We start from the raw sequence: 26436 nt of genomic DNA on the forward strand, positions 1-26436 counted from the left end.
GTTGTTTTAGTCTTTTTCTCAGGTATGGTGATTATTCCTAATTCACGGGCTCCACAATTCCGTGCCCCTACTTTTAACAGAAGCATTTTGTTTGTCTTCTTCTAGTCTTCTTTAAAAAAGGCACTAAGCTTTCTGAGCATCATCTGCCAATTTTCCTTCCCATGGAGTAATTCTTCCTCTGGGTTCCCTCTTCATTGCTATCAAAAATGCCTTTAAAATGCCCTATTAGAATAAGCAAAGAATAGAAAAATTTTATTTTGTGCCTTAAACCTCCTGATTTTTTCTCTGTATGCTCACACTGAGGTTTTTTTAAACATTCATTTTTAGATATTTGACCTAGTTTCTATGTTCTGCACACTCCCTTCTTGCACTTGAGATTATTGAAGAGCTTGTGATTTCACAGATAACTTTTACTGCATTTTCTATCCTTTCTACACACCAAAATATTTTGTGACTTTGTTCCTACTGTATTTTGTTTTCGTTTGGTTTTGTTTGTGGGGGTTTTGTTTTGTTTGTGGTTTGTTTGTCTGTTTAATTTCTTTCACGAACCATCAACTCTTTCTGGAGCTCTTTTCTTCCATAGATTTGATTCCTAGAGATTCAGAGCAGTCCTGCCGAGAAGGACTTGGGGGGGTTGGTTGATGAGAAAATGAATGTGAGCCGGCTTCAGTGTGCGCTCACAGCACAGAAAACCAACCGTATCCTGGGCTGCATCAAAAGGAGCGTGACCAGCAGGTTGAAGGAGGTGATCCTGCCCCTTTACTCTGCTCTCGTGAGACCTCACCTGGAGTATTATGTGCAGTTCTGGTGTCCTCAACATAAAAAGGACATGGAACTGTTGGAACAAGTCCACAGGAGGGCCACGAGGATGATCAGGGGACTGGAGCACCTCCTCTATGAAGACAGGCTGAGAAAGTTGGGGCTGTTCAGCCTGGAGAAGAGAAGGCTGCGTGGAGACCTCATAGCAGCCTTCCAGTATCTGAAGGGGGGCTATAAGGATGCTGGGGAGGGACTGTTCATTAGGGACTGTAGTGATAGGACAAGGGGTAACGGGTTAAAACTTAAACAGGGAAAGTTTAGTTAAGATATAAGGAGGAAGTTCTTTACTGTAAGGGTGGTGAGGCACTGGAATGGGTTGCCCAGGGAGGTTGTGAATGCTCCATCCCTGGTAGTGTTCAAGGCCAGGTTGGACAGAGTTGGTTTAGTGTGAGGTATCCCTGCCCATGGCAGGGGGGTTGTAAGTAGACGATCTTAAGGTCCCTTCCGACCCTAACTAGTCTATGATTCTGTGACTCTATGATTCTGATTCTATCATAAGAATTTACTTGCTAGTATCCCCTGTGTTCATTAAAGTCTACTGCCTTCAAGTCCTTTGCCTTCAGGTTTATGTTACCCTTCCTTCACTCCCTGAGGCCTAAAAATCCTGTAACTCTCTCACAACCATTGTCCTCCACCTTCACACTCCCCAGCTGTTGCTCTCCTGTGGTAGGAACTGACCCCAGGATTGCCACCTGGGGAGCTGCTTTCAGTGCTGCTGCATCACAAAATGCCAGTGACACACTCACTGAGCAGGCTGTGCCCTAGTTTATCACGTTCTTCATAACTACTGGAGTAGTCAAAGACATCCCCCCTCATCCCTCCCAAACCAAACAGCCCTGTTTTTTTAAATTATTCTGCTAGGTGCTCAAGAAAGAGCCTCACCTGTCTGAGGTTCTCAGTTAGGGAAAAGAAGATGAGTGTGATGGACATGATTATTTTAACCATATTATTTCCACCAGATTTAGAGATCTGGTGCATAGTGTTCTACACTTTTTGTTTGCGAAGTAATGGATGTATCTGCTTTTCCCTCGCCAGTTCATGTTTCTTCAGTTCACTGCTTTCCATTTCTTCTTCATGTATGCAGCCTTATGTAGACTCTGCAGAGCATCCTAGCGGGAGGAGAGGGCAGAGATCTGGCGGTCTCTAAACCTTCCCTGCTTGCGAGACGTGAGAGTTGCACAGAGGAGCACCTCTAAGGGAGATTACTTCAGTCTTCTAAAAGGTCACATAAATTAGGCAGTATGATTTTGCCCAAACCAGCCGTGATTTGAGGACCAATTTATTTCCCACTTCTTTACTAGGCAGCTTTTCTTCTTGAACCGAGACAATTTAAAATTTCGTGCTGAGACCATGCTGGATCACTCAGTTCAGTTTGATTTGATTATGTCAACTTCATTAGGAATTGACCCTACAATCTGAAACAGAAACATCGTAGCTACATTAAATACCAATAAAATTATGTGCAAATACAAAGATTAACTCATTCTAACGTGACTTTTTTGCTGCATGATCCTGTCATCCTCATCCACATAAAAATTATTCAGCCGCAAAAGGCCCTTGAGCATAACATGACATTTACAGCATCTCTGAGTATTTCTTGTTTATTTCTCATAAATTTCCTTTGGTAATAACTTAGTCACTCAGCAACACTCTACAGTATACACACACATTACATGATCACCTCATATTTTATACAACACACGTTAAAGTAATTAATTTTCCCAGGCAAATGTCATACCGTTTAGTTCATCATTAGGAGCCAAATATTTGTGCAACCATTTGTTACAAATATATGCAGAACACTTCAGCTCCGTGGTATTTATTAAGCGTAATTTAAAGGGACACTGCCGAGGTTGTTACAGTCTCAACTTTCACATTAGTTTTTGTTCAACTTGAAATTCCCTTAAGGATTCAACCTCAACTCATTTCTTTCTTTGTCAACTATCCTTGCTACAGCATTTAGCACACAAAAATAAATATGGTCTCACTGTGGCGTGGAACATACCGGTGACCAGCTAATGTGGTGGTCTAGCATTACAGAAGGTTTCATCTATCATTTAAACCTTATCTTTTTCATTGACAAGATTTGGAGTTTGACCCGTTTTTAAGGTAGAACCATAGCAAGTAAGAATAGGTACACCCTTCATAAAAAGAACTGAGCTTAATCACAAGTTCAAACTGAACTTCAAGTTAAGACATTTCTTTCTGTGCTATCACAGGTTACCTCCAAACAAATAGACAAAACACCATCAGGACAGTGGCTCTAATTTCAATGGATAGAAGAGAAGCAGGCCATGCAACATCAGGACCAGTTGCCTTGAAAAATACATTTTAAGGGCATGAAACTTCTCTGACAGATAATGAAGTCTGCTTCTCCTATGCCCTACATTAGGTCTTACCCATACCCCTCACACACTGATACAAAAGCCCTTCAGAGTACATTTAGAGAGAAGAAGGGCAGCAGTGGAGCTCTGCAGTAAGAAATTGTGCTCAGAGACTTGACAAGGCTGAACCAGACAGCTCCATTCAAACTAACAGCCCAAGAAATCTTATTCCCTGCAGACCACTTATTCTTCAGCACGTTCAATCAACAGGTTTGGAAAGGGGGACTTGACACTTTTCTCACTTATTTTGGCCTTTGATGAGAAAAGCAGCAGTGAAGAAAAGCAGCAGCACAAAAAGTGGTACGAGTGGAAATGAGAAGGGGTAGGAGGAAGCACAAGCCCAAGAAAGCAGAAAGACAGGAGAAAGAAATATTGAGAAGACACAGCAGAGTCACAGCAGAGATGAGAGTGACTGGAACAGTGCAGCACCTTGGTGAGACTTCTTTTAGGTTATTGTGAATAGCCACCTTTATTCAAGGAAGACACAGACTGGAACAGGCAGAGAGAAAAGCAGACAAAATTAGGTGTTCAGAAGAATGATGAACTATCACACAGTGGAGTGCCAAAATGTCTGGTTCGCTAAACTTGGCAAAGAGGTGAAAGGAGATGCGATTGCTATCTGCCATTACACAAGGAGTAGGCATCAAACGGCACAAAAGACACATTACTCAAAGGACAATGCCAAAATAAGGATTTTCATCCTTTTCAGGATATGTTTCCCTTGGATGCCTCTAGGCTGGAAGTTAGAATAACGTCCTAATCAGCAAAGGGATTAGGTTTGGGGTAAACCTCAATTCCTAACTTGTTCATAATTGACTGATTTCAAGTTTTGAGAAGCTGGCATTGACCAAGGCTTTTGATCCATACAGATGACCTCATTATCATTAAGGCAGAGCTTGATTAATTTAAGAAACCGTTTCTGGTGCAGTGCCCGCAATTGTCAGTGTCTTGGTCTCTCTGACTGAGGGGATTAATGTCACCCCTGTTCCATTATTATTCTGGCAGACTTCACCAGGTTTGAGACCACTGCCTGGAAGCCCAAAATGTACTTTCTCCTTTGATATCTTACACTGCCTTGATTTTTTCTATGGACAATGCACTATCATATTTGAAGCAGAATGGATGAGTTCTCAAAGCAGCTTTGATCTGTCCTAGATCCTCAAAGCAGACTGCAAGCATAGCTTGAAAGCTTTTTATTTAAAATAAGTGACATTTCCTCCCCTTTCATTTTAATTGAAATAGATGCTGAATGCAGGGCAAATTGTATTGTAAGCTTGATTGCAGAAAGCAAGTATACTTCTAAACCAGCCTTGATCAATAACTGCTTCTGGTAATTGACTGTAATCCATCTATCTATTTATTGCCATGGGAATTTTAAAAATTGTTGGGGATTTTTTGTTGTTGTTGTTTTATCCATCAGCTGAAGAGATGAGCCTGGAAAACGGAGGATTGTGGAGAGGGAGGAAATTCAGTCATACAGCCTCAACCAATGGCATATCCTCAAGGCAACTTACAAGATTTGGAGAAATGCTGACAGAATTTTCCTAGGCAGAAGGAAACGGACTGGTAAGTCTGGCTGAACAGAGCCGGGGCTGGGGTTTTTGAGTTCTTGCAGTGCCTTGTTGGCTGGAGGGGAGAGCTTTGACAGCATGGAGATTCAAGCTCCAGGCACGTTACACCACTGGTGGAAAGGAGGAAAGATGTGTATTGACACTTCTTGCTGAGCCAAACCCCTCATTTCTGTCAGCAAGGCATTGTGAGAGCAAGAAGAGGAAAGTCATTAAATGTTTGTGACGTGGATGGGTTCGCTCCCATTGACATCCGAAACAGGGCAGGAGTAAAGGAAGGAAACACAAATATACTCAGGAGGGAAATAGCTGCCTCCCTTCTTTATTGTGGCCATGAGTATGGCCATCATTCTGTAGTGTCTGACACTGTCATCAGGTGTCTGGATGCTGCAGTGGAGGTGACAGTGACATTTCCCTTGCTCTCATGAAGTTGTCTTGGGGTGGCTGCCCTTTTAGGCTGCCCCCGGCAACGGAAACTTCACATTCCCAAGTAATTTGTCTTCACTCTTGTCCTGGGTTCAGCAGTAGCAGTCATTTTTTCCCCTTCTTAGTAGCTGGTACAGTGCTGTGGTTTTGACTTTCAGCCTGGGAACAGTGCTGATAACACCGATGCTTTTAGCTACTGCTCAAATGTTTGGTCTGGCCAAGGACTTTCTGAGCCTCATGCTCTGCCAGGTAGGAGGGGAAGCTGGGAGGAATCATAGACAGGACATCTGACCCAAGCTAGCCAAAGAGGTATTCCATACCACAGCAGGTCATGCCCTGTATATAAACTGGGGGTAGTTACCCGGAAGGGCTAGTTCTCTGCAGGCTTGGACTAAGTATGGGTGCTCGGTTGGGTGGGGCGGGATGAGTTATCGGTCGGTGGGTGGTGAGGTGTTGTATTCTCTTCCCTTGCTATTTCCCTTATCATTATTATTATTGGTGGTGGCAGCAGTGATTTGTGTTATACCTTAGTTACTAAACTGTTCTTATCTCAACCCGTGGGAGTTGCATTCTTTTTGACTCTCCTCTCTATCCCTCTGGGAGTAGAGGGAGGGAAAGAAGGGGGGGAATGAGTGAACGAGCTGCCTGACTGGTTTTAAACCACGACAATTCTGAAACAGATGTTATCTGGAGGGATGAACACGTGCTTTGGTCCTTGTGCAGGTGGTGACATAACCTGAAGGCCTTCACTGTGTTTTGATGAACGGTTATGTGTCTGCCAAGTGCTGTATTCCTACTTTCCCCCTGTAGGTTTGTTAGTTATGTTACCTATCATGGGTTTTTCCTACTTTTCCCAGCAATTACTGCATGCTGTATTAAACGCACAACTACAGTTTAATTGTAAAAAAAACCCTGTATTCTGCTTCTGAATTAAATTAGAGGCTTTTCTGTCAGGTTCATTTTACTAGTGTGGCTGCATCTCAAATCAGACCACATAAGGAGGGTGAAGAGGAACTGAACAGCTACTCCATACTGCATATCTCACTGAATATATGCAGCGGGGGCATCTCGAAGGAATCTACTACCCCAGCATATTTCTTTCTCATGTACTTTCAGAAGTGTGGGGGACTGAAGAAAGTGTCCCCTCATATTCTCCCCAACTTCAATGACAGGGAAATTGGGCTGATTGCAAACATCCCTCAAAAGCTCACACCTTATGTAAAAGAGCTTATGTAAAACCAACCTCGTTCTGTGAACAAGGAAAACTTCTTCCATCAAGTTTCCAGAGGCTGATGAATTTGTGAGATGTGTAAGGGGGAGGGGACAGGAAGGGAGGAAAACCAGCCTCCTGCATGGAGGCTGCACCAGGGAGGCATCACCATTGGGGGTACCACAGCTTCTACCCTTCTCCCTGCTCAACGCCTTTCTTCCCCAAAAGGCCTTGCAAGTTGGAGCAAGGTGATTCAAGTGCAAATGGGCCTTATGTGCTGAATCAGAACAACTGGCCTCAGAGGGATCATTTGGCCTAAGGAAACCTTCCAATGAGACCAGTTTGGATGTAACTGTTTTCTCCTATCCCCATAGCATCACCAGGAGAAAAAGGTTATGGACTATGAGCTGTGGAAATTCATGCTTAATACCTTGTCTTCTTGGGGCAGGGAGCAGCTGCAGCAATAATGTGCCAAACACCTGTGTGGTACATGGCCAGCACAGACCCATAGCTGCAAAAATGCCCTATTTTCTTTGTGTGTGTTCTCTGAAACACCCCACAGCTGCAGCCAAAAATTATAGTCTGTGCGTTGTCTTCTGGCCCCAAAGAAGTACCTTCATACACTTTCTACATGTTCATTGACTGTTGAAAACAAAATGATTTGCTCTTTATCCCTGTATGCTAGTTAGCTACAGATAGCTCTGTGTGTGTAACTGTTTGATTCCTCTCATCCTACCCCGTAGGTGATTTCTGCAATGACTATTAGTGTCTGGTATTTTGCTAAGAAAGGCCTAAGGAATTTATAGGTAAGGTAGTTATAGGAATAGTTTTCCATCCTTTATTTCTGGTACCGAATTAAGTGCATGTCAGAGTTCAACTTCTGTTCAAGTTCCAGGGTGCTTGCGTGATGATCCACATGGGAACATAATTCACTTCGAACTAGGCAGCCTGGGAATAATCTAATTTCGGACAGCCCAGCCTTAACATAGCCTGTAAAACCAGTCCCAGAAAGAGGATGTAGTAAAACATATGACAGAAGCAGAGACATCTTCACAGTGAAGTGACACTAAATTATGCTGATTTTAGTCAAACTTTCCTAATCTAAACCGACACAGCTTGGAAGTGGAAGACCTGGTCTTCCACTCAGACAAATGGACTAATGAGGCCCTGGAGCCAATGGCATTTGGTCAGACTAAAACCCAATTTTATTTTTTTTTTTTTTCAAAAGATAAGCCTTTTCTGAAAAGTTCCGAGTTCCTCAGAAGTTCACAATTTGAGCAGCCTCACTGATTTCAAGTTTGCTAGAAAAACACAATCCTAGTACAAAGAGACTAGAATCTCTGTCTTTTCTTCACAAAAACAGTATTTTCCATGTTTTCTTCAGCTTTAGCTCCCCTCCTTCCTTTGAACTGTACAAATAATACAGTCTTACGTACATTCACCACTATTATCAGCAGCAGAGTACTGTCAGAATATACAGTTAATATACTACTGCCAACTACTTGCCTTTGTTGTCATTAACAATCCTCATTTAATAAAAAGCTTTTATCAAAAATGCTTTTTCTGTAGTACTTTTATTTTTCCCAGAAAAGGCATTAAAATTAATTTGTTTTCACTTGGTCTGTATTGAGTGACTATAGAAGGAATAAAAAAGACAACACATGTAAGAGAAACCCCAAAGAGAAGGTAATGTAGAAAGAAGCAATTCTGTTTTAAAGTAGAATATACTTTTTGGTTTGGGTTGGGGAATGGTTCACTTTTGAAAGCAAAAGAATGATTGAAGTCTGGTGGAAAACATCACATTGTAACTATGCTTTTGGTGTAAAAGAAAGATGCTTCCCATCTCTGCAGCTCCCTGAGGCTTCTTTTCTGGGTGAGGCAGAAGGTAATGTTATGCAGAAAAATTTGACCTGAAGGCTAGGGACCATTCATGGGATTTTCTGTGGGAAATGCATTGGAATCTGACGCTGTGCCCCTCATTAACCTTCCTAAAGAAGTGCTGCTGTTTCTCTTGCATGTTTTTCACTTGGAACAACAGTTTTGTTATTGATATCAGAAGAGAATTAAGACATTTAAACCTCCCCACTATATAAAAAGCCACAAAACCCAAACAGGAGATACCAATTCTGAATGATAAATGAAGTGAAAGAAGACACTAACTCTTCACTGTTTTGTTTTGTTGATGGCTGCTACCCTAAATGAGAAATTGTGCCGTTAGCTGCAAGGGGCCTATGGGGATTCTGCATGAACCCACAACTAGGCTGGTTTGCTAATCTCACAGAGACGTGTTGGCACATACCTGTTATAAAATGGATCCAATCACTTCCTGGAGATCCTCACTCCCTAATGACAGCTGCCAAAACTGAAAGGTATGTTTTGAGTATGCTAGCTGTCTCCTGTGCAGTGTTTGTCAAAAGACATACTGAAAGGATACTGGAGATCACATGAACATGCAAAGAACAATGGGTGATGCTGAAGAGCTTCACTGCTGAAGTGCCACAGTGCTGTGTGTCTTGCAATGACTTTTTCAGAATTTGCACCTCTTCCCTTTTCCCTTCCCAGGCCAAGGCTGATGGGGCAACTTTTGGCAAAAAAAATAAAAAGTGAAAGAATTTTCACTGAAATTTCAGGTTTTGAAATAAGAACATTTTTTGGCAAATACCAATTCAGTTAGCGAATGCTGCACAGGGAGCACCTCCTGGGCTCATTCAGATTGAACACATTGCCCATGCTTTTCCATGAGCCTCTGTTTCAGGGAAAAGAGATGACATGTTATGGGAATTTCATGGTCTAATGCATCATAGAGTATGAAATAAGGCAGGGGATATCCACTCCTTCTATGAGAATAAGGACATGAAGCAACTGAAGTACAGCTCCTCTGAGACAGCATGATGGCATATCAGAATTGAAATATTTGGGTTTCAGCTAACTATTTTATCCATATCTTAACTATTTTGTCCATAAACTTTTTTTTCTGTAAAAAGCAGTTCTAATTAAAAAAATATATTAATGAACAGCTTTATGTAAAATGGAGGAACATTACATGGCATAGTTGCTGTTCTCTGGAATAGGCTGTGGAGGCAACCTGGAAGGCATCCTCCCTTATTAACAAGGAAAATGTTACTTCCATTAAAGAAAGAAACAGCTCTCCCCCCCTAAGCCATCCGTGAGAAACTTTCAGTGTATTTTCTGTTTGAAATTTAAATTTGAGTGTAATACCACCCACTGTACGAAACGAATGTGATTAAAATGATGGTTCCTTTCATTTTCAATTAAAATACACTTTAAATGTTTACCTTTCCGCACTAAATGCAAATGCAGGTGCATAATCCAGCACTGGGAAACCAGAAAGTGGAAACCCACTGACCTAGTTTCACCATCCCGGTGGACGAAAATGCGAAAAATAAACCAAACAAAAGATGGAAAAGCATCCCACCCCCCGCATTCCAAGCTCGGCAGGGCCCCACAGTAAAATTTGCTGTATTAAACTCACAAAATGGGGAACAGTGAGAATTAATATGTGCAGAAAATGGAAACGTGGTGGGATTTGCCCCATCCATGACCCCGGTTCCAACATTACTTTTGGGGGGGACCCCATCCAGCAGGTGCAAGATGAGGGAAGGAAAGGGCCGCTCAGAGCTCTGGGCCTGAGGGAAATCTAGAGAGATTTGTGGAGAAGATGGAAGTGAATTCTGGAAAATTAAACACACCGATTCGCACTTAATTCTGGTTCGGTCCCCAAAAGCCACAAGCACTGACCAGCCTCCCGCTTCTGAGCCCGCACCGACGCACCCCCGCGGGGCCGGGGCTCCGGAGGACAAAATCCAGCTCCTGCCTCCCTCCGATACCGCCTGGGCGGGCAGGCGCTAACACCAGGGGAACCGGCGGCGGGGCCGTAGGGAGCGGGCATGGGTCGTGACTGCGGTGCCCACGATCCCCGAGCCGAAGCCGACCGATCTCTGGAGGGCCTCTCTCGGCAAGACTTGAGACTGGGTAATGCTCGGTTTTGCACGGCCCCGCCGCCCCTTGCCGCACCCCCCGTGACGCCACCGGTCTCCAGGCAACGGCGCCCCCAGCGGTTCGGGCCGGGAGGAGAGCGGGTTTGTCGGGGGGCTCCCGGCGGGCCGGGGCGGCTATGGCGCTGCCGCTCCTGCCCGGGCTTTCCCGCGACCGGAACGTGAGTGATAGCGGAAGGGACGCCCCTTCTCCTTCCCCCTCCAGCTCTGGTGTCGGGGCTGCTGCGGTGGCGCCGCTGACGCTGGCTTTGGCGTCGGTTGGCCCACCTCCCCCCCCCCCCCTCAGGCCAGGCGGGGGGCGACGTGGCCGCCACGCGGCGGGCGCTGGCAGCACTCCGCCTGCCTGAGGGGGGGCGAGGGCGGAACAGGGTGAGCTATGGTGGCTGTCGGTGGAGCCGGCCAGGGCGGGTGAGGGCTGGGGCAAGAGCCGGTGCCACGGCGAAGGCCTCCACCCACCCCCCGCCGTTACCGGGCACATGGAAAGCGAGGTGCCGCTGAGGGTACAAACCGCCTCCAGTTTTACCCTGGGAGCGGGAATACTGAGCGGCTAGGCCGGGACTGAGGGGTCTGGCAGGTGCTATGGGGCGATCTGTACTCTTGAGTCTCTTAATAAAGCAAAATGGGAAGAGGCAGATACGCTCTAAGTAAATCAAAAAGTCTTTGCAGAGCAGGGGGGAAACCCTAGGTATGCTAGTGTGGTTTTCCAGAGTTTCCAGTACTATTAAATACCAGCATGTGGCTATATGAATATGTAAGACGGTATTTTTATCGTGAGCTACAGCAGTAAGCAAAAGAGAAGGCTGCCATTACTGCTTCAGACTTGTTTGTCAAGGATAGCTACAGATACGCTGCATACAATCTGTACTCTGAAATGGTGCAGGAGATAAGGAAGGATTTGGGCGTGGCCGCTGTAGGTGGCAGGAGGCAGATGAAACAAGGTGGACTTTCTTAATAATGTTACAATGTCTGGATGGTAATCAGTCTTTTTCACACTATGGCTGTTAGAGCCATGCTTCTGCATCCTGACTAGGGTTGCTTTGGTCTGCCCTAAGAGGGACTGTTCAGGGACAATCTGCAACTGGTTTATGAACGCACATGTATTCATGCCAGTGATACTATAAGCATCAGTACCCCTTCAGTATGAGACTTCTCCAAGCTCTTAGCATATTTGGAGCCTACTTTATGGGCTATGAATCATTTTGCAGGAAGTGTGATCCAGCTCTCAACCCCCACCTTCCCCCAAGACAGGTAGGTGCAATTGTAGCTGGAACAGGCAGCATGAAATTGCACAGAAATATGTGGACTCCCCAGCCTTGCTTGGTGTGTCAGCATTGCAGGGGGACATGCAGATACTGGGCCTCTTGCAGGAGGATCTCAGTTTACAAGTGAGGATCTTTCAGGCAACTTCATTGCAAATAGCTAGCAGCAGGCTGGGTACCACTGTTTTGGAAGAAAAAAAAAAAAGGTGAATACTCAGTCTCTCTTGCTGCATTCAAATTTGTATTGTAAACGGTTGTGTGTATAACACTTGAGGTAGCTGAGTGGGCATATCAGCAACATTGAAATAGGTGTGTACTGTTGGTATCTGCAGGGTGGAAGCAGAATAACGCAGCTCAGTGTTAGCTGTGACTTTATTGTTCTCCAAATTTCAATTTAACTTAATGAATAGGGATTATTTGCTTTGGAGTGTGATGGAGTGAGCTGTCTTCAGAGTTCCACAGGAGCAGTGGTGAGGTTTTGTGATAGACGGGGTGCCTCCTTTCTCAGAGAAAAGGCACAGTGTTTTGCTTCACATGCTTGGGAAGTGTTACACAGAGAAAGCATTGAACACCCCATGCTGAAGTACATATAGTGTGTATATATGTTATGAGAACCAAAGGTGTGAAAACCAAGCCACAACTGTCAGAAGACAGCATTGTGAGACCATGGTTATACCTTTATCAGGGCTCCACATCCCTCTTTTTGACAGTCCTTGAGATAGTGCAGTTTATACTGATAACTTGCCTTTCTAAAAAAGCCTTTGAATCGTCACTAAGTTGTTAGCTGTTAGATTTGATTTAATTTTATTTTAATATAGTTCCACAAATGAGAGGCTAAGAAGGGCATATTTAAAGGAAAACCAAAAAAGGGCCACTTCTATAGATAAATTGAAAAGGAAGAAAGTATTTACACGTGTTGTTACCCTAAGCATCACCATCAGTGCCTCTTACTGCACAGAAAGTACAGTAGCAAAGCACCCCATGAAGAAGGACAAGTGGAGGACGGGAGGTTGCTGCTTCTGCCAGCGCTTGCTTTATAATTATGGGTATTAATTCCACTCTTACCATTGTTAAAGCTACTGCTGCAATCCTCTTTTCTCTGCCCCTAATGCTTCTGCCTGCCTCGTATATAGGATCACATACTGGAAGAGGAGCATATCTTTTTTTTTCTACCGTAGTTGTGTTTAATAAGGTGGCTTGGCTGTCTCCAGAAGAACAGAGCTTTAAGGTAGTCAGGGGCATGGAATCTAACTTAAGGCAGCAGGGACTGCACTGGCAAATTGGGAGTAAGGAATCTTTTCACGGTACTTAGGTCTCTGGCCCTTGTATTACCCCTTCGTCGTGATTATTATTACTTCTAGCTCGCTGTACCAAGAACGCTTAATTCCTCTTTAGCCAGGAGCAGAAACGCTTGATCTCCGGCAGTGAACAAGGGCAGGGAGCCCCAGCAGCTCACAGCCGCCCCTGGTGCTGGCAATTGGGAAAGGCAGCAGGCGCTGGCTGACTTCTGCTGTTTTTCCTTCTCTTAACTGTAACCGACTGGTGACCGATTCAGCAACGTGCCCGATTCAGCAATTTCTTGTTCCTCGGGAATCACAGCTTCTGAGACTGGAGGGGGAATGAGCACTTTTAAAACAGACAGAGTGATTCCTACGGTAACATAAGGAAATGTTTCCTTTGTGCTAAATTAAGAGCTGGGATGAAAGGAGCAGGCATAGCACACGCAGTGCCATGGTTGTTTGGTTTGATCGGCTGGAGAAGAATGATGGTTGTAGTAGAAGGTGTCAGGGGCATAAAATATTTACAAAGAGAGGAAAAGGAACCACCCCTATTTTTTTTCAAATCTCTTTAAAATCGAAGTGGCAGTAGTTTGTGTACACGTAAGTCCACCCATCAGATAAAACCTCTTCTCCTTTAAAATCCTTATTCCCTGAACAGAAGTCCAAAGATAAGCTGCTCATCAGCAGTGCCTGTCATGTTCACATGTGGGCAATCAGGAGACGTAGCACAGGCTGGGATTCTGAGCACAGATTAGCCCACCTCCTGCCCTTTTCAGGGGATGGCTAAAGGGCAGAAGTTGTGTCTTTCCCCTTTTCCATGGCTGGGAAGGCCAGAGTCTGTGGTGGGAGTGCTGCTGCTCCTCAGCAAGCCAGCACTCCTCTGTCCTGACAGCTTTAGAGAAGGGCCCTTGTCTGCCCAGCAATGGCAGGATGTGGTACTCACACCTTATTTACCATCCTGTTGCATTGAAGAGTTTATTAATTTCTTTATTTTTACAAACAGTAATTTGCGATTTACCCGTTTGAAAATTTCACTACCTGTTGTATACCCTTGAAAAAGGTCATTCTTCAATTGTTTTCTCTTGTTCCTGACACTGAAGCCAATATTTAAGGGCCACGGGGAGATGTAGGTACTTCTGACTGCAGAGCCCAACTGATACAGAAATTGTGCAATAATGAGATTTTCAGCTTTATCCATACGTTATATGTGTGTCATCTGTCAGGGCAGAAAAGCACGGATCTTGATAACCATGTTTAATCCTGTGTGTGGAAGAAACGTAGCATATAACAGGTTTGCTGTGTTACCATGAGAAAAAGTTTGTGCATTTGGAGTTTGAACTGTGTTAAGGCTGACACTGGTGACAATGCAGCAACATTTTGTTAGCAACATTACTTTGTTAGTGGTCTACCACCTGTTCTGAAAGGCAGCTGCCCCTTCCGATACCAAATTGATGTTGCCTTACATCAGCAGCTGAGGGAGAGGACCACGTACTCGCTTGGGTGAGATATACCAAGTGCTTGCTGACCAGTGTATTTTCTTGCCAAAGGTTAGAAATCCCTCTCAAAGAGATAATTCAATGCAACAATTTTGCATGGTATTTCTCAGAGAATTGGACAATGCCTGTATAGATCTCAGGAGGAAAGGTACATCCTTGAAAATATCAGTTTCTGTTGCAGAGTTTAGTGGCACAGCAGAAATTCCACATCTTCTTATTACAGGAGCTTGGAATTGCCCTCCACTGTGCTACTATTGTTGTCTCTGTTTCCTGGCTTGAGTATTTTCTGCTGCTCTGTGATCACTGGCACCAAAATAAGACATCAGTTTTTCTTGAAGTGCTTGCCACACTCTTTATAAGTAAGCCTGCCTGCTGTGCCTTCCCTTCTTCATTCTCTGGCCTTCTTTCCTGAACTACTTCCACTGCCTCCTGCACCTCAGCCTCATTCCCCCAGATTTCTGTGTGTTCACAACTGATGAGCCTAAATCTTCCTGTAGCTGCCTGTCGGGGTTGCATTTTGGACCCTTTTCTTTCTGTCCATCTGTTGCCTTCTCTCAGGCTGTACCAGCTCAGGCAGCAAGGGTGAGCTAATAGAATCATAGAGTAGTTTAGGTTGGAAAAGATCTTTTAAGATCATCTAGTCTACCCTGCCTGTAATGAGCAGGGACATCTTCAACTCGTTCAGGTTGCTCAAAGACCCTTCAACCTGAACTTGAATGTTTCCAGGATTGGGGCATCCACTGCCAGTCTGGTCACCCTGTTCCAGTGTTTCTCTTTGTAAACAATTTCTTCCTTGTATCTAGTCTGAATCTACCCTCTCTTAGTTTAAAATCATTACCTCTTGACCTATTGCTACAGACCCTACTAAAAGGTTTGTCCCCATCTTTCTTATAAGCCCTCTTTAAGTATTGAAAAACCACAGTAAGGTCTCCCCTGAGCCTTCTTTTCTCCAGGCTGAACAATCCCAGCTCTCTCAACCTGTCTTCATAGGAGATGTATTCCAGCCCTCTGATCATTTTTGTGGCCTTACTCTGGACCTGCTCCAACAGGTCCGTATCTTTCTTGTACTGATTCAGGATCTTAGTGTTGGCGCGCCTTGTTCTGGGGTCTATTCGAGGGGCACCAGCATTCCTAGGAACAGTGTCTTAAGGCAGACCCCCTTTTAAAGTACTACTTAACCTCTGAGCATACTGAAACTTCTGCAGCAAGCTGGGGATGATGTAAGAGTTGAAAATCCATTGTGTGAATGTGGCTGGCACAGCATGCAGCGTTTGCATTTATGTCCATTGCTTAACCAAAGCAACCCGGAACTGTATCAGCAGCCTATAGTAGTTCAGAAATGCCACAGTTCATCCTGATACAGGATTTGAGCCAGACCTCCACAGTTCAGCTGCTGTTCTCGAGACGGGAATTCAAAGTGGATACAGGGAAGAAAACTGGACTGCTGCAAGCGGTTTCTGCCATAACTCCCTGTGGAACTTAGTTAAAACCACATAGCTCCTGAGACAGTGTGTGCACAGGGCTCCCGCATCACTCCAGGCACTGTGGTGAGAGATTTCCAGTTGTGTTTGGTTCAGCTGAGACGTGCAGCTCCCTGATGAGTTTCCAGTGTTTTAAAGAGCAAGATGGAGAGAGCATGAGGCGGTGTTCCCCAAGGACTGCAGTGGCTGTGTTTGCAAAGCTAATGGCTGCAGAGAATCCTGACCTTTGCATTAGTCACTATTGAATGTATCCTCAATATTTATTTCAGGCTCACCACACAGAAAATAGGCAGCTTTGTTCAGCAGATCTGAACAGGCCAGCCTGTTCAGTTCAGCTGCATTAGCACAGCTGACACATTGAAGCTCTCACAGATTTCTTTTAGAAGTCATTTAATATTACTGTGGAGGTAATGTGATGTTCTGTCACTATTTTAGGTTGGATGTGGTCTGAGTGCATTAGTTGAAGTTTCCCAAGTGTCATTTTTCTCTTTTGTGATCTTCAGTTATAATTACTTTTTCCCGAACGTTTTTTTTTTAAGAAATAAATGTACAGACTTTTAGAACTAAGAGATTATTCTGCATACGGATATAGGTGCTTTTTATGGAGAAGGGGTTTATAAGTAATTCTGTGGTAAGAAGTCTAAAATAGTTTTTCTGTTGAACCTTAAGAAGTTACGAGAATGCCACGGAAGATTCTCAATGGAATTGCAGCTGTTGGGCCATGTATTTTACATATCAAATTGTAACGGTGTTGCAATTTCATCCCTAAATTCTGGAAGATTTCCAGCAGGAGCAAACCTGGATTACTTTGATGAACACTTCAGCACACTGAAGGTCACCAAAACCCAGAAACAAATGAACAGCAAATGATTCTAGAAGAATCATTTGAGGACATGAAAAGCTTTCCCTTGCTCAGGAAAACTGCCACTCACTGTGCTTTGATAACTACGCCTTTCCCCCAACTCATGCTTTGCCAATGGGGGAAAATAATTAAATACTTGCTGTGCCAGAAAGTGGATCTGTTCTATAGCACCTTCAATCTAAATTAGAAATTTCTGCCTAGAAATGTCCCTTTAAAAACTCAGCTTCACTATAGTTATTCCACATTTGAACAGATAAATGCAGAAAGCTCCCTTCTATTCTGACTTCTCTGTATCAGCTTACCAAGGAACAAAATTGTTAAAAGAAGAAATAGAAGAAAGGGCAGCTCAGTAGTGCCCAAAGGAGATGAAGAAAAAACATCCTAAGTGCATGTAAGTTACAAAGTGGGTGCCAGACCCCATCAGTGCCTGTCTGTTCCAAAGCCCCATACTGGGAGAGCGCCTGTGCTCACTTCTTGAGGGAGGGGTGGGGTGACCACAAGAAGATCCCCTCCTAATGCCTAAATGTCAGTGCTCACACTGCCCGTGGAGGCATGACATTTTATATAACAGCTCAAGACAATGTGCTGATAATGCCGTATTTTATTTTGGGCAGTATTCCTGCAAATATGCAGCTCTTTAATCTTGTTAAATTCTTGGCTTGAGCAATGCTGTGTGACAGGGGGGCTTGGGGGCTGGCTAGCTGTTACAGAAGTGTTTCCTTTTATTGATTTTCTCTTTTATTCTGTAACCCTTGTTCTTGAGTTCTAAACATACGGTTCAGGAGTACTTCCTGTTTTCCTTTCTATTATTCTTTGAACTATGATAAATTTGCCATGTTCCCTTTTATTCATCTTTATTCAAAACATTTCTTACCTTTTAAATATCTTCTCTGGGGAAGTGCTTCCAAACTCCTTCCAGTCACTGTCCCCAGTATGCAAACCTTACCTTGTTTTGCAAAGGTTTCAAAGGGTGCTGGCTGACCCAGCTTTTGTTAACCTAAGCGAGGTAGGGCCATTGATTCTTGTGGTATTAAAAAGAATAATATGTAAAAATAGTAAATAATTATTTTTCATACTACTATCCTTGCAAAAGTGGAATGAAAAAGCATTTTAAGCAAAGGTAAAGCTAAAGTGGTCATTCACTTGATCACACTCTGTCCTGTGTCACTGGATTTAGAGAAGTGAGCCAGGCAGGTGAATGGTTCAGGCTGTAACCTTCAGTGTGCAGTAGTTTGTATATAGGAGCACAGGATGTTATGAGCCATGAGGTTTGTTATCTGCCTTTCAAATTCCTTACTCTCATATTGGCAGAATGAAGTAGCTACTTGGTTACTTTCAGGTTTTACTGCTTCACTGCTTACACTTGTTCCCAGAAAAGCTGTGATGAGCATGTGTTATTTTGGAGCATTTCCACATTACCATAATGAAAAATCATTATTTGTACCATTTTTATATTTATTAAAGTTGCCTACACCTTTCTGGGGAGTAGTGGTTTAAATATATCCATGTAATAATTAGTGATGCCCAGTCTTTTAAATACAAAAGGGGAAACAATTTTGGCACTCTGCTACATTACCAACATAACCTGCTCCAGTGCTGCTATGAAAAAATTTATTGACCAGCCTTTTCCTCTACACAGAGTGTGTTCTGTACTCTGCCATAACATTAGTTCCTTCCCCTTAGGTTTATCTTCCCTCATGTTCACCCAGTCCCAGGCTGAGGAAGGGCACAGGTGTGGTAGTCTCCATCTTCCCTTACTTTTTGTGCTGGGGGTACAGTTACCCAGTGGCCTTTTTCTGCTTTCCTAGACCAAGTGTTTCAAGGATTTGTGAGGGTGAAGAAGGGAGGAATAGTAGAGGAAGAGGAGCTAATGAGTCAGGATTGCTGCTCATGGCAAGAACAGTTAGTGGAGCTTTCTGTTGGCTTTTCCTATTCCCCTCTCCTCTCGTGTGAGGCTGATGTGTGGGGCTGTTAAGGGATTGCCGCCCAATCATAGCTCACAATGACTGCCACCATTCGGGAGAACTGGCCAGCAAATCAGGCAGCTCATTAGGAAGGACATGCCCACAGGCAGGACTTCTATTCATGTCAGGCCAAAGGCTTTTCTGCCTCGCTTTAAGACTGTCTCCAGTTCCAGCCAAGAAATGCAAGTAGGCAAGATGGGTTTCTTTGCAGTTGATTGTGCACATTTTTTTAAGCTCTCCATCATTAATTGCCTAGAAAAATAGTAATAATATAAAGAAATCACTACCGAGATCTATTGGAGCAAGCTCAGATGGAATGAATATTCTGTCTTTTGATTTAGATCCAACCTTCCAAAATCCAAGTATATTCACTAGTACAGAGCTGTTTATTCTGCACTTGGGGGTATAAGTGTAAATAAGGTCTTTGACGTAAGTAATGAGAGCAGGCTGTTCTCTGGGTACTCCTGAACTGTTTCCATTTGTCCTCTGGAGATCTGTAGAAAAGGTTTTTCCCCTCTACCTTTTGCAGCAGTTCTCATGGGTGACTTGCTCCTTTCTATCTTATGCTTCAATCCTTGTTGCAGGGGATGGGGGGGGGGGGGGCAGGGGGGAACCACTTGATATCATCCTGTCTCTGAGCCTGGGTAAATTGCTGGAATATTTTTCAATTTTCATCTGTAATGCTGGCAATTTGACCACTGAAATATATAATTTAACTTGCAGCATTCCAGTTGTTACAGGTTTTTAGACTCTGTAGTAAAAGTAATTATAGAGAAACTTTTATGTGATTAATCCTCCTTGCTTAGATAGTTAAATCTCATGGATTTGAAAACAAACACACATATATTTTTTTTTCCTCTTTTTCTTCCAAATTTATTGCAGATAGGGAAAGAAAAGTTCCACAAGTCACAGCACTGGGGTTTCTGCAATAATGTTGCTATGCTGGTTAATGAAAATAAACCTGGAGTTGGAGGTAAACCACTACCTGGTCAGAAGCTGACACCTAAATACAGTGTGTTTCCTGAAGGGATGGGAAGTGATGCTCCTCCTTGGGTAGCATTTGACAAGCAGGTACATAGAAATCTTGTTTCTGTATGTTTTTTATGAATAGCTACAATATGACAAAGATGGTATAAAGGTGAATTTCAGTTAGATATTTCAGAAGGTTATTTTGTGCATGCGAAGAAAATTCCTACACAGACAGAGTGGTAGCATCTATTTTTCCATCATATTGGTATATTTGACAATTAATATAAATATGTATTATGCTGTACAGCAACACAGAAAAATATTTCTGTATATGCAGGATATAATAAAAATAAGGGAGTGGTTGATGTATATAATTTTAGAGAAGATCATGACATTGAAGGTAATTATTTGGAAGCCTGCTAAGAATGTAAGGTAAGTCCCAGTCCAGGAGAAAATGGGCACTTGAGAACCATGGGCCTCCATGGAGTGCTGTAGACTTGGAATTCCCATATGCCATCATATTTACTTGATCAAAGTCCTGCTGCCTTTGGTGTGATCTCTTCATGTGCAGGTATGTTGGTTATGTCCATTATAGACATAGGAATTTAAAATTAATATTTGTATTTTGCAAGACTGTAGTGACACCTTTAAAGATGGAGAGTTAGGAAATAACTGTAATCTATGATGATACAAATTTTGTAGCACACTGTCATTACTTTCCATGTTTAAATTTACATTAAATTCTAGTTAGTGATGTTTTATTTCTAAAGCAAAAAGCCTACAATCAGAGACGGAAAATGATCCAGAAAAAGAAATCATTCAGCAGATCGCTGAAATGTTGCATGACTAAATGATTATGGTATTTAAATATTGGGAAGAATGGCTAATCGCATAATTTTTCCTTTAGAAGAAAAGCTATGCAGGTAATTGCAGTACGATTACACATTAATTTCTTTGGCAGACCAGAACTACTACAAGAAAATGTAAAGCTTGAACAGATACACATGACTTCAGTTAGCATTGCCTCTGAAACCCCTACTATTGCTCACATAGTTTTCAGCAATGCGCTCAAGTACAAATTGGTCTAATGTTCCAAAGTGTTAAGGCTTTAGCCAGTCCTGCATGAGCTTTATCTACACCCTTCTTTCAAGGAGCGGTGTGCATTTGCTTCTTGGAGCTATATTTAAATTAACGTGACTTGGACCCAGCTATATGAAATAAAGGGCTTAGGTAGGAGGCAGTGGGGACCTGAGCTTCGCTGGTGAAATGAGGTAGCTGGCCTTTTGATGTTCCTTCTCTAGCCAGTGTATTCCTCCACAGGGCAATACAGGACAGGAGTTTACAGGTATGAAATTGGCCTCTAGAAGGCTTATGTGTTTGTATCAATTGCAGACTGTTAAAGGGTACTACCCAATTAATTTGGCTTCCCCAGTTATGAGTTTAGAGTGCAGCTGTGTCCTTCAGTGCTGCAGTTTATTGCTCAGCAGAATGGACTGCATGAAATACGGTCTGAGTAGTCTGAGTTGGTGTTTATCTTTTTAAATGTAGTCTGCTTTCTTACCATTTTAATTTGGTTTCCAACTTTCAGCAGTAGCATAGTAACTGGAGGAAGGACAGGCTTAAAACTTTATTATTAAGTAGTTTGAGAAATAGTTTTTGCAATTTCATATGCTTAATAGGAAGCAAGTGTAAATTTAATGTCTTCCACAATTAAGTACACACACAAGGCCTCCTAGGCTTGAAATTAAGTTTATAATTTGATTATCACAGGTGCTAAGGAAACCTTGTGCCAACTTCACAAAATGGCACAGAGTTTATTCAATATTTGTTACTTTTGGACTTCATAAGTAACATTTATTTTTTTTAAATAGTAGGATGGGAACTTTGTACAGAGCAATGTACTACAGATGAGACATGAGCTAGGAAGTGTTACATTTCAAGTATTTTTAAAAATTAAATTTGCTTTTAAATCAAAAGCAAGCCATCTTCTTTTCTGTTCCTTCCCCTCTTCACCCTTCCTGGATCATCTGTTTTGATCTGCAAAATTGTAGTTGGACAATACAGTTTGTGTTGGCTCTGTTGTATGTTGGATGTTTTATCTGACGGTTTTTGTGCTTGTTACTGTGAAATCCACAGTTAAAAGTTACATGTGGGCAGAACAATTTTTAATTTATTTTTGACTATTTCATCTGTAGGCTGTTCAGACACTTGCATGTTGTACTACTTAAACAACCATCAAGCATAGTGTGTAGATCCTTTTGTAAAGATTTAATGCCATCAGGTTGAACAGTTAACAGTTATGTCATTTGATTGTAACTTAATTTCTCTAATGGTGGCAGGTCATAGTGCAGGAGAGTTGATGCCCAAAATGTGTCTGTCATATTGTTTGGTGCATGCTGAAAATCTTACCCTTTGTAATAGTTTGTGGAAAGAGAATTTTCTTCAGCCTGCCTGAGAAAAAGGAGAGTGGCCTATTGAGAAGCCTGACTAGGGCACAGGGTGGCTGTTTTGTGTGCTCCTGAGCAAACCACTATCTCTCTCTCCCCAGATGTAGAAAAAGAGGTTGTGTTTGTCTGTTAGGATGTTTTAAAATCTGTGTCATTAGTATTCGTGGAAGTACTTTGAGGTTCTCAAAGGCATGTGCTAAAGGAATAGACTCTTAACTGGCCTGTTCTGTCATATAGGGATGTTGGCCAGCTTCCTAGACTTCAAATATTTTTTTCAAACCAGGATCTGCCAGATGCTTGTTGAAACATAGAGAAAAGCTAAGTTCTTTTTGATGCTTCAGTTTGTCTAATGAATCAGGAATAAGGGTAATTGAATTTATTAAATAGAATAATCATGAAAAATGAAGTATGAATTAGCACAGATTTGACCCAAATGCACTGGGGGGGGGGGGGGGGGGGGGTGTGGGAGGGGGCAGGATGAAAACCTGTTTTAGTTAATGTCTTCCTGCTCATACTTACTACAGCAAGCTTCCTATTCGATAATGCACTACTAAGTAGGTACTTCTTAGACATTCCCTTAAAATTGGTCTTGGTGGTTAAAGACCATAAATAATACCAAGAAGTGCAAAATATGTGGTGGTTTGCTGAATTTGATCGGGGATCTCCAGACATAAGGCCACTGTAGTAAAGCACTGAGCACCTCACCTCTGAAGGGATTTTTTTCCTTGCATTATTGCTATTACAAGAGATCATAAAGGCCAGTTGGCATACCCTCTGTCTGAGATTTCCCCACTCACTGAATTGCAGAACCAGGCAAGTTTCAAAATGCCAGTGTTGCAGAGCTCTAAATGACTCTTGAAAAAAACACCATTTCTCCCTGATAGTCTTCAGTAGCTTTCATTAGACAGCTTGCAGGATCTGCTTGAAAAGAATGTTCCTTTCCACTTACCTCAATGGTGAAGCCATTACTGTCATAATGCACTTTATTTTCAGCAGTTCATTGAATAGCAGTCTAAAATTTGCTTCAGGACCTAGGTAGCTCATTGTGTTATTAAAAGTGCTTTGTTGAGAAGATTTTCCAAGCAGCCTGCTGATAGCTTTATATTTGATTTATTTCTTTACTTTAGACTTCCATCTCTGCTTAGATGTTGTGATAATAAAAATGTCAAGCAAAGAATTTAAAATTTATGGGATTTAATGTGGATTTCTGTTCTTACATTTCTGAGAAACAAATCCACCTCCTCAAATCCATACATTTAATTACTTGTAATCTATACAAGTTTATTTTATTGACATATTTTGCAAAAGCATTGGAGATTTTCCTGCTTTATACTTATTTATTGTTCTTAATAGGTATTGTCTTTTGATGCCTATTTTGACGAAGAAGTACCTGACAAAAATCAAGAACTATATAGAATCAGACACTGCAAAATATACTTCTACCTTGAAGATGATACAATTCAAGTGATTGAACCCCGAGTGAAAAATAGTGGCATACCTCAAGGTATCTATTTTTAATAGCACTTGGTTACTTTTCCTTTATATCTTTCTTCAGTACAGTCTTGGTCCATTCCAAAGGATACATAATGTGACTTCTTATAGTCAAAATGGGATGTAAGTGAACAGTTACAATTGTCTTTTCTTGCTACAGATTATAATGTGGATTTTTTTGTTGTCTTAGTTTCTGAAGATGTAGGTTTTGAAAGGTGGAATCCCCTCCCATATTGGAACATACACTTTTTTTCTCTGATAGTTTTTGGAAGGCATAGGATGGTATGTCTTTTGTCAGTGTTGTGTCACTTCTGGAAAAGAAATTTGAGTTCTTGGTCTCTATTCCAGAGCCTAGCTCCTCCTGTCTTGGCACTGACAGTAAGTTCTCTAGCAGCAGCTCTGTATTCTCTAGCAGCAGCTCTGTAATTGTTCATTATCTACTGCAGTATCTCTGCTGTTATTGGAGTAGTGTGCCTTTTGTGCCTTTGTCTGTTTTATGATTAATGTGCCCTTGGCACAATAATTTTTCCTTGACGCCTCTAAGTTAAGAAGCTACTGTGCCTCAATACCACATCACTGTGCTTGGGCCAGCCTGAGGACTTGTGGAGGCAAGTTTACTGAGCTGATTTACTGGAGTACTAATGGACTTGGTTTACATTAAAAAAATGTGACCTAACGGTCAACATCCTGTTGCAAAAGGGGAACACAGCTGCTTCTTCTTGGTGTTTATGGGTCACTGCCAGAACTAAAAAGTTTTCAAGGGATGTAGTCCAGATAAGCAGGATGTCTTGGGATGAGTATCTTGGGATGACTGCGCCTCCCAATCCCCAAAGATATTTTTTAGCACAGTAATTTTAAAAAATAAGTTAACCATGTAACTACCATATTCTTTTCCAAGATGAGCAGATGCTGTCAATTTCTCTGTCTACAGAGCAGGATAATATTTAAAGGTGTTACGTGCATCATTACTGTTAGACCTGGGATAAAATTACCTGTGAATCTTTTCTTAAACCAGTACTTCAGGTCCCACTCTCCCTGTGTTGAGTAGTTCTTCTTGTCAGAAATCTTGTTGGCTCTCTGGCAGGAGCTGGTTTTGAATTCGGAGAAACCTTGTCCTACTCCTATTTGGGCAAGTGCTTTTTCAAGACCTGAAGAAAATCATGTTGGATCTCTTCTGGGAATTTACAAGTTAGTTACCCCCTACCTGCACTCATATATATGAGGCAGGAGACATCACTGGGTTTGGATTTTCTTTGTCTTGTGTGTCACAGAAGTGGGAGAGTCTGTTTCTGGATTTTGAACCTTAGATCAAATGGCCACCAACAACGAAGTACAGTTAGCCTGAGAGGCAGAGGCAATGTCGTTGAGAGAGAAGATGGAAACCAGGTTCATCAGAGCAGGATAAAGCTGATGCCTTCAAATCTAGCTATAGGAATGGGTCATTTTCACTGTCTTTGTAGTAGGGGTTGTGCAGGCTGTCCCTTCAGGCCTGATGTTCCTGGGGTGACAGGAAGGCTACAGTTTCCCCCTATTTCCTTGGTTGCATCTTGTGTTAACAGTCGTTAGAGTCACTTTGGTACTGGATCTAAAATTAACTGAATTATATTAGACGGAAACAAGAATTCTCTCAGACTTCCATGCAAGGATGTTTTGAAGGCCTCTATGACTTTGTATGAGTACTTTATATGGGATACATATGTATGCACAAGGTATTAAGCTGACGGATTAAGAAGAAATGTTCCAGGATCTCAAAAGTGCCCTAAATTTATTTGTTGCTGATACCTGGGCTGGTAAGAAAGCTCTCTATATTGGTTGTGTTTAGGAAGGAAGTGATTCTGTAGACTGAAAGGCCCCAGGACTGTTTGAGATGATGATGAGGCTTCACAGTTGATGTGAAGATCTACATAAATTTTCTTATTATCCTAGAGATTAATATGATGTAGGTGAAAAAAATGTGGTGGAGATGCCTATTAGATAATTCTTTATTCAAGTGCACTTGGGTATTGACTTCATACTCCACAATTGAAGAACAACCACAAAGTTGTTATATTAAAGGCACTAAATATTGTTGGTGAATAGATGCAAAAGCTGTATTTCTTAAAAGGAAATACTAAACCATTAACTGCTAGTCTTACTCCATTTTCAATCAAAAATTGTCCCATTACCTCTTTTATTATAGTTACACATACCTCTTACATTATTAAATTTCCTTGCCCTGACTGAGAATTTGTAAGCCTGAGGACAATAGAAGTATAAGTCTGCATTGTGAAACTGGAAGCACAAGGAATGAAAATCTTGCTCATGATCATACAGAAAAGGTCTAACAGGACGAGGAACTGAAGCTCAGTATCTTAACTACAGTGCTGTCTTCAGCACATCTGCTGAATGTTTCAGTTAATGAAAATGACACGGGTCTGTGGAAGAGAGTTGCAGTGTAGGGGAGCTTCAGTTGTTGAAAGGCAAACTGCACTGAACAGGAGAGCACATGTGTAGGGATGTGGGTGAAGAGAGAAGTGTGGTAACATCAGGAGCAGGGCAGGCTCATTTCTGTGTGAACAGTTGGAGAGTTGCAGTGGCAGGAAAGGAGTTGTTGTGTACAGGAGGAATAGCAACAAACAGTGATGGAAAAAGTGGAATTGAACTGGTGAAGACAGAAGATGGTGACAACCTTAACTTGGATGTTTATCCTGGTGGAAAAGATGTAAAAGAGACAGCTGAAACAGCTGTTCTCAGGGGTCTTCTTGAAGAATAGGTATAGAAGTGG

General features: G+C 42.3%; 1 protein-coding gene and 1 long non-coding RNA gene across 3 annotated transcripts in view; one reads left to right on the forward strand and one right to left on the reverse strand.

Annotated features, from left to right (window-relative positions):
• Positions 1–2093: 2093 nt before the first annotated feature.
• LOC130596958 (uncharacterized) lies at positions 2094–10241 on the reverse strand. Its single transcript, XR_008971653.1, has 3 exons — positions 10167–10241; positions 8707–8760; positions 2094–2234 (listed from the first exon to the last, which is right to left on the reverse strand). It is a non-coding gene; the product is annotated as an uncharacterized LOC130596958 (long non-coding RNA).
• A 200-nt stretch (positions 10242–10441) lies between these two features.
• Positions 10442–26436, forward strand: part of EFHC2 (EF-hand domain containing 2) — a 57820-nt gene continuing 41825 nt past the window's right edge. The window contains exons 1-3 of one of the 2 annotated variants that reach the window (XM_057405070.1): positions 10442–10584; positions 19648–19836; positions 23535–23685. In XM_057405070.1, the coding sequence (XP_057261053.1) occupies positions 10543–10584; positions 19648–19836; positions 23535–23685 (382 nt within the window). In that variant the 5' untranslated portion in view covers positions 10442–10542. The remainder of the gene's footprint in view (positions 10585–19647; positions 19837–23534; positions 23686–26436) is intronic. The other variant, XM_057405071.1, reaches the window with a different exon arrangement.

The sequence above is a fragment of the Pezoporus wallicus genome, unplaced genomic scaffold (assembly GCF_028554395.1).
Source record: "Pezoporus wallicus isolate ANWC-B61680 ecotype Strahan unplaced genomic scaffold, APGP_CSIRO_Pwel_v1 contig_1739, whole genome shotgun sequence".
In the NCBI taxonomy this organism is placed as follows: domain Eukaryota; kingdom Metazoa; phylum Chordata; class Aves; order Psittaciformes; family Psittacidae; genus Pezoporus; species Pezoporus wallicus.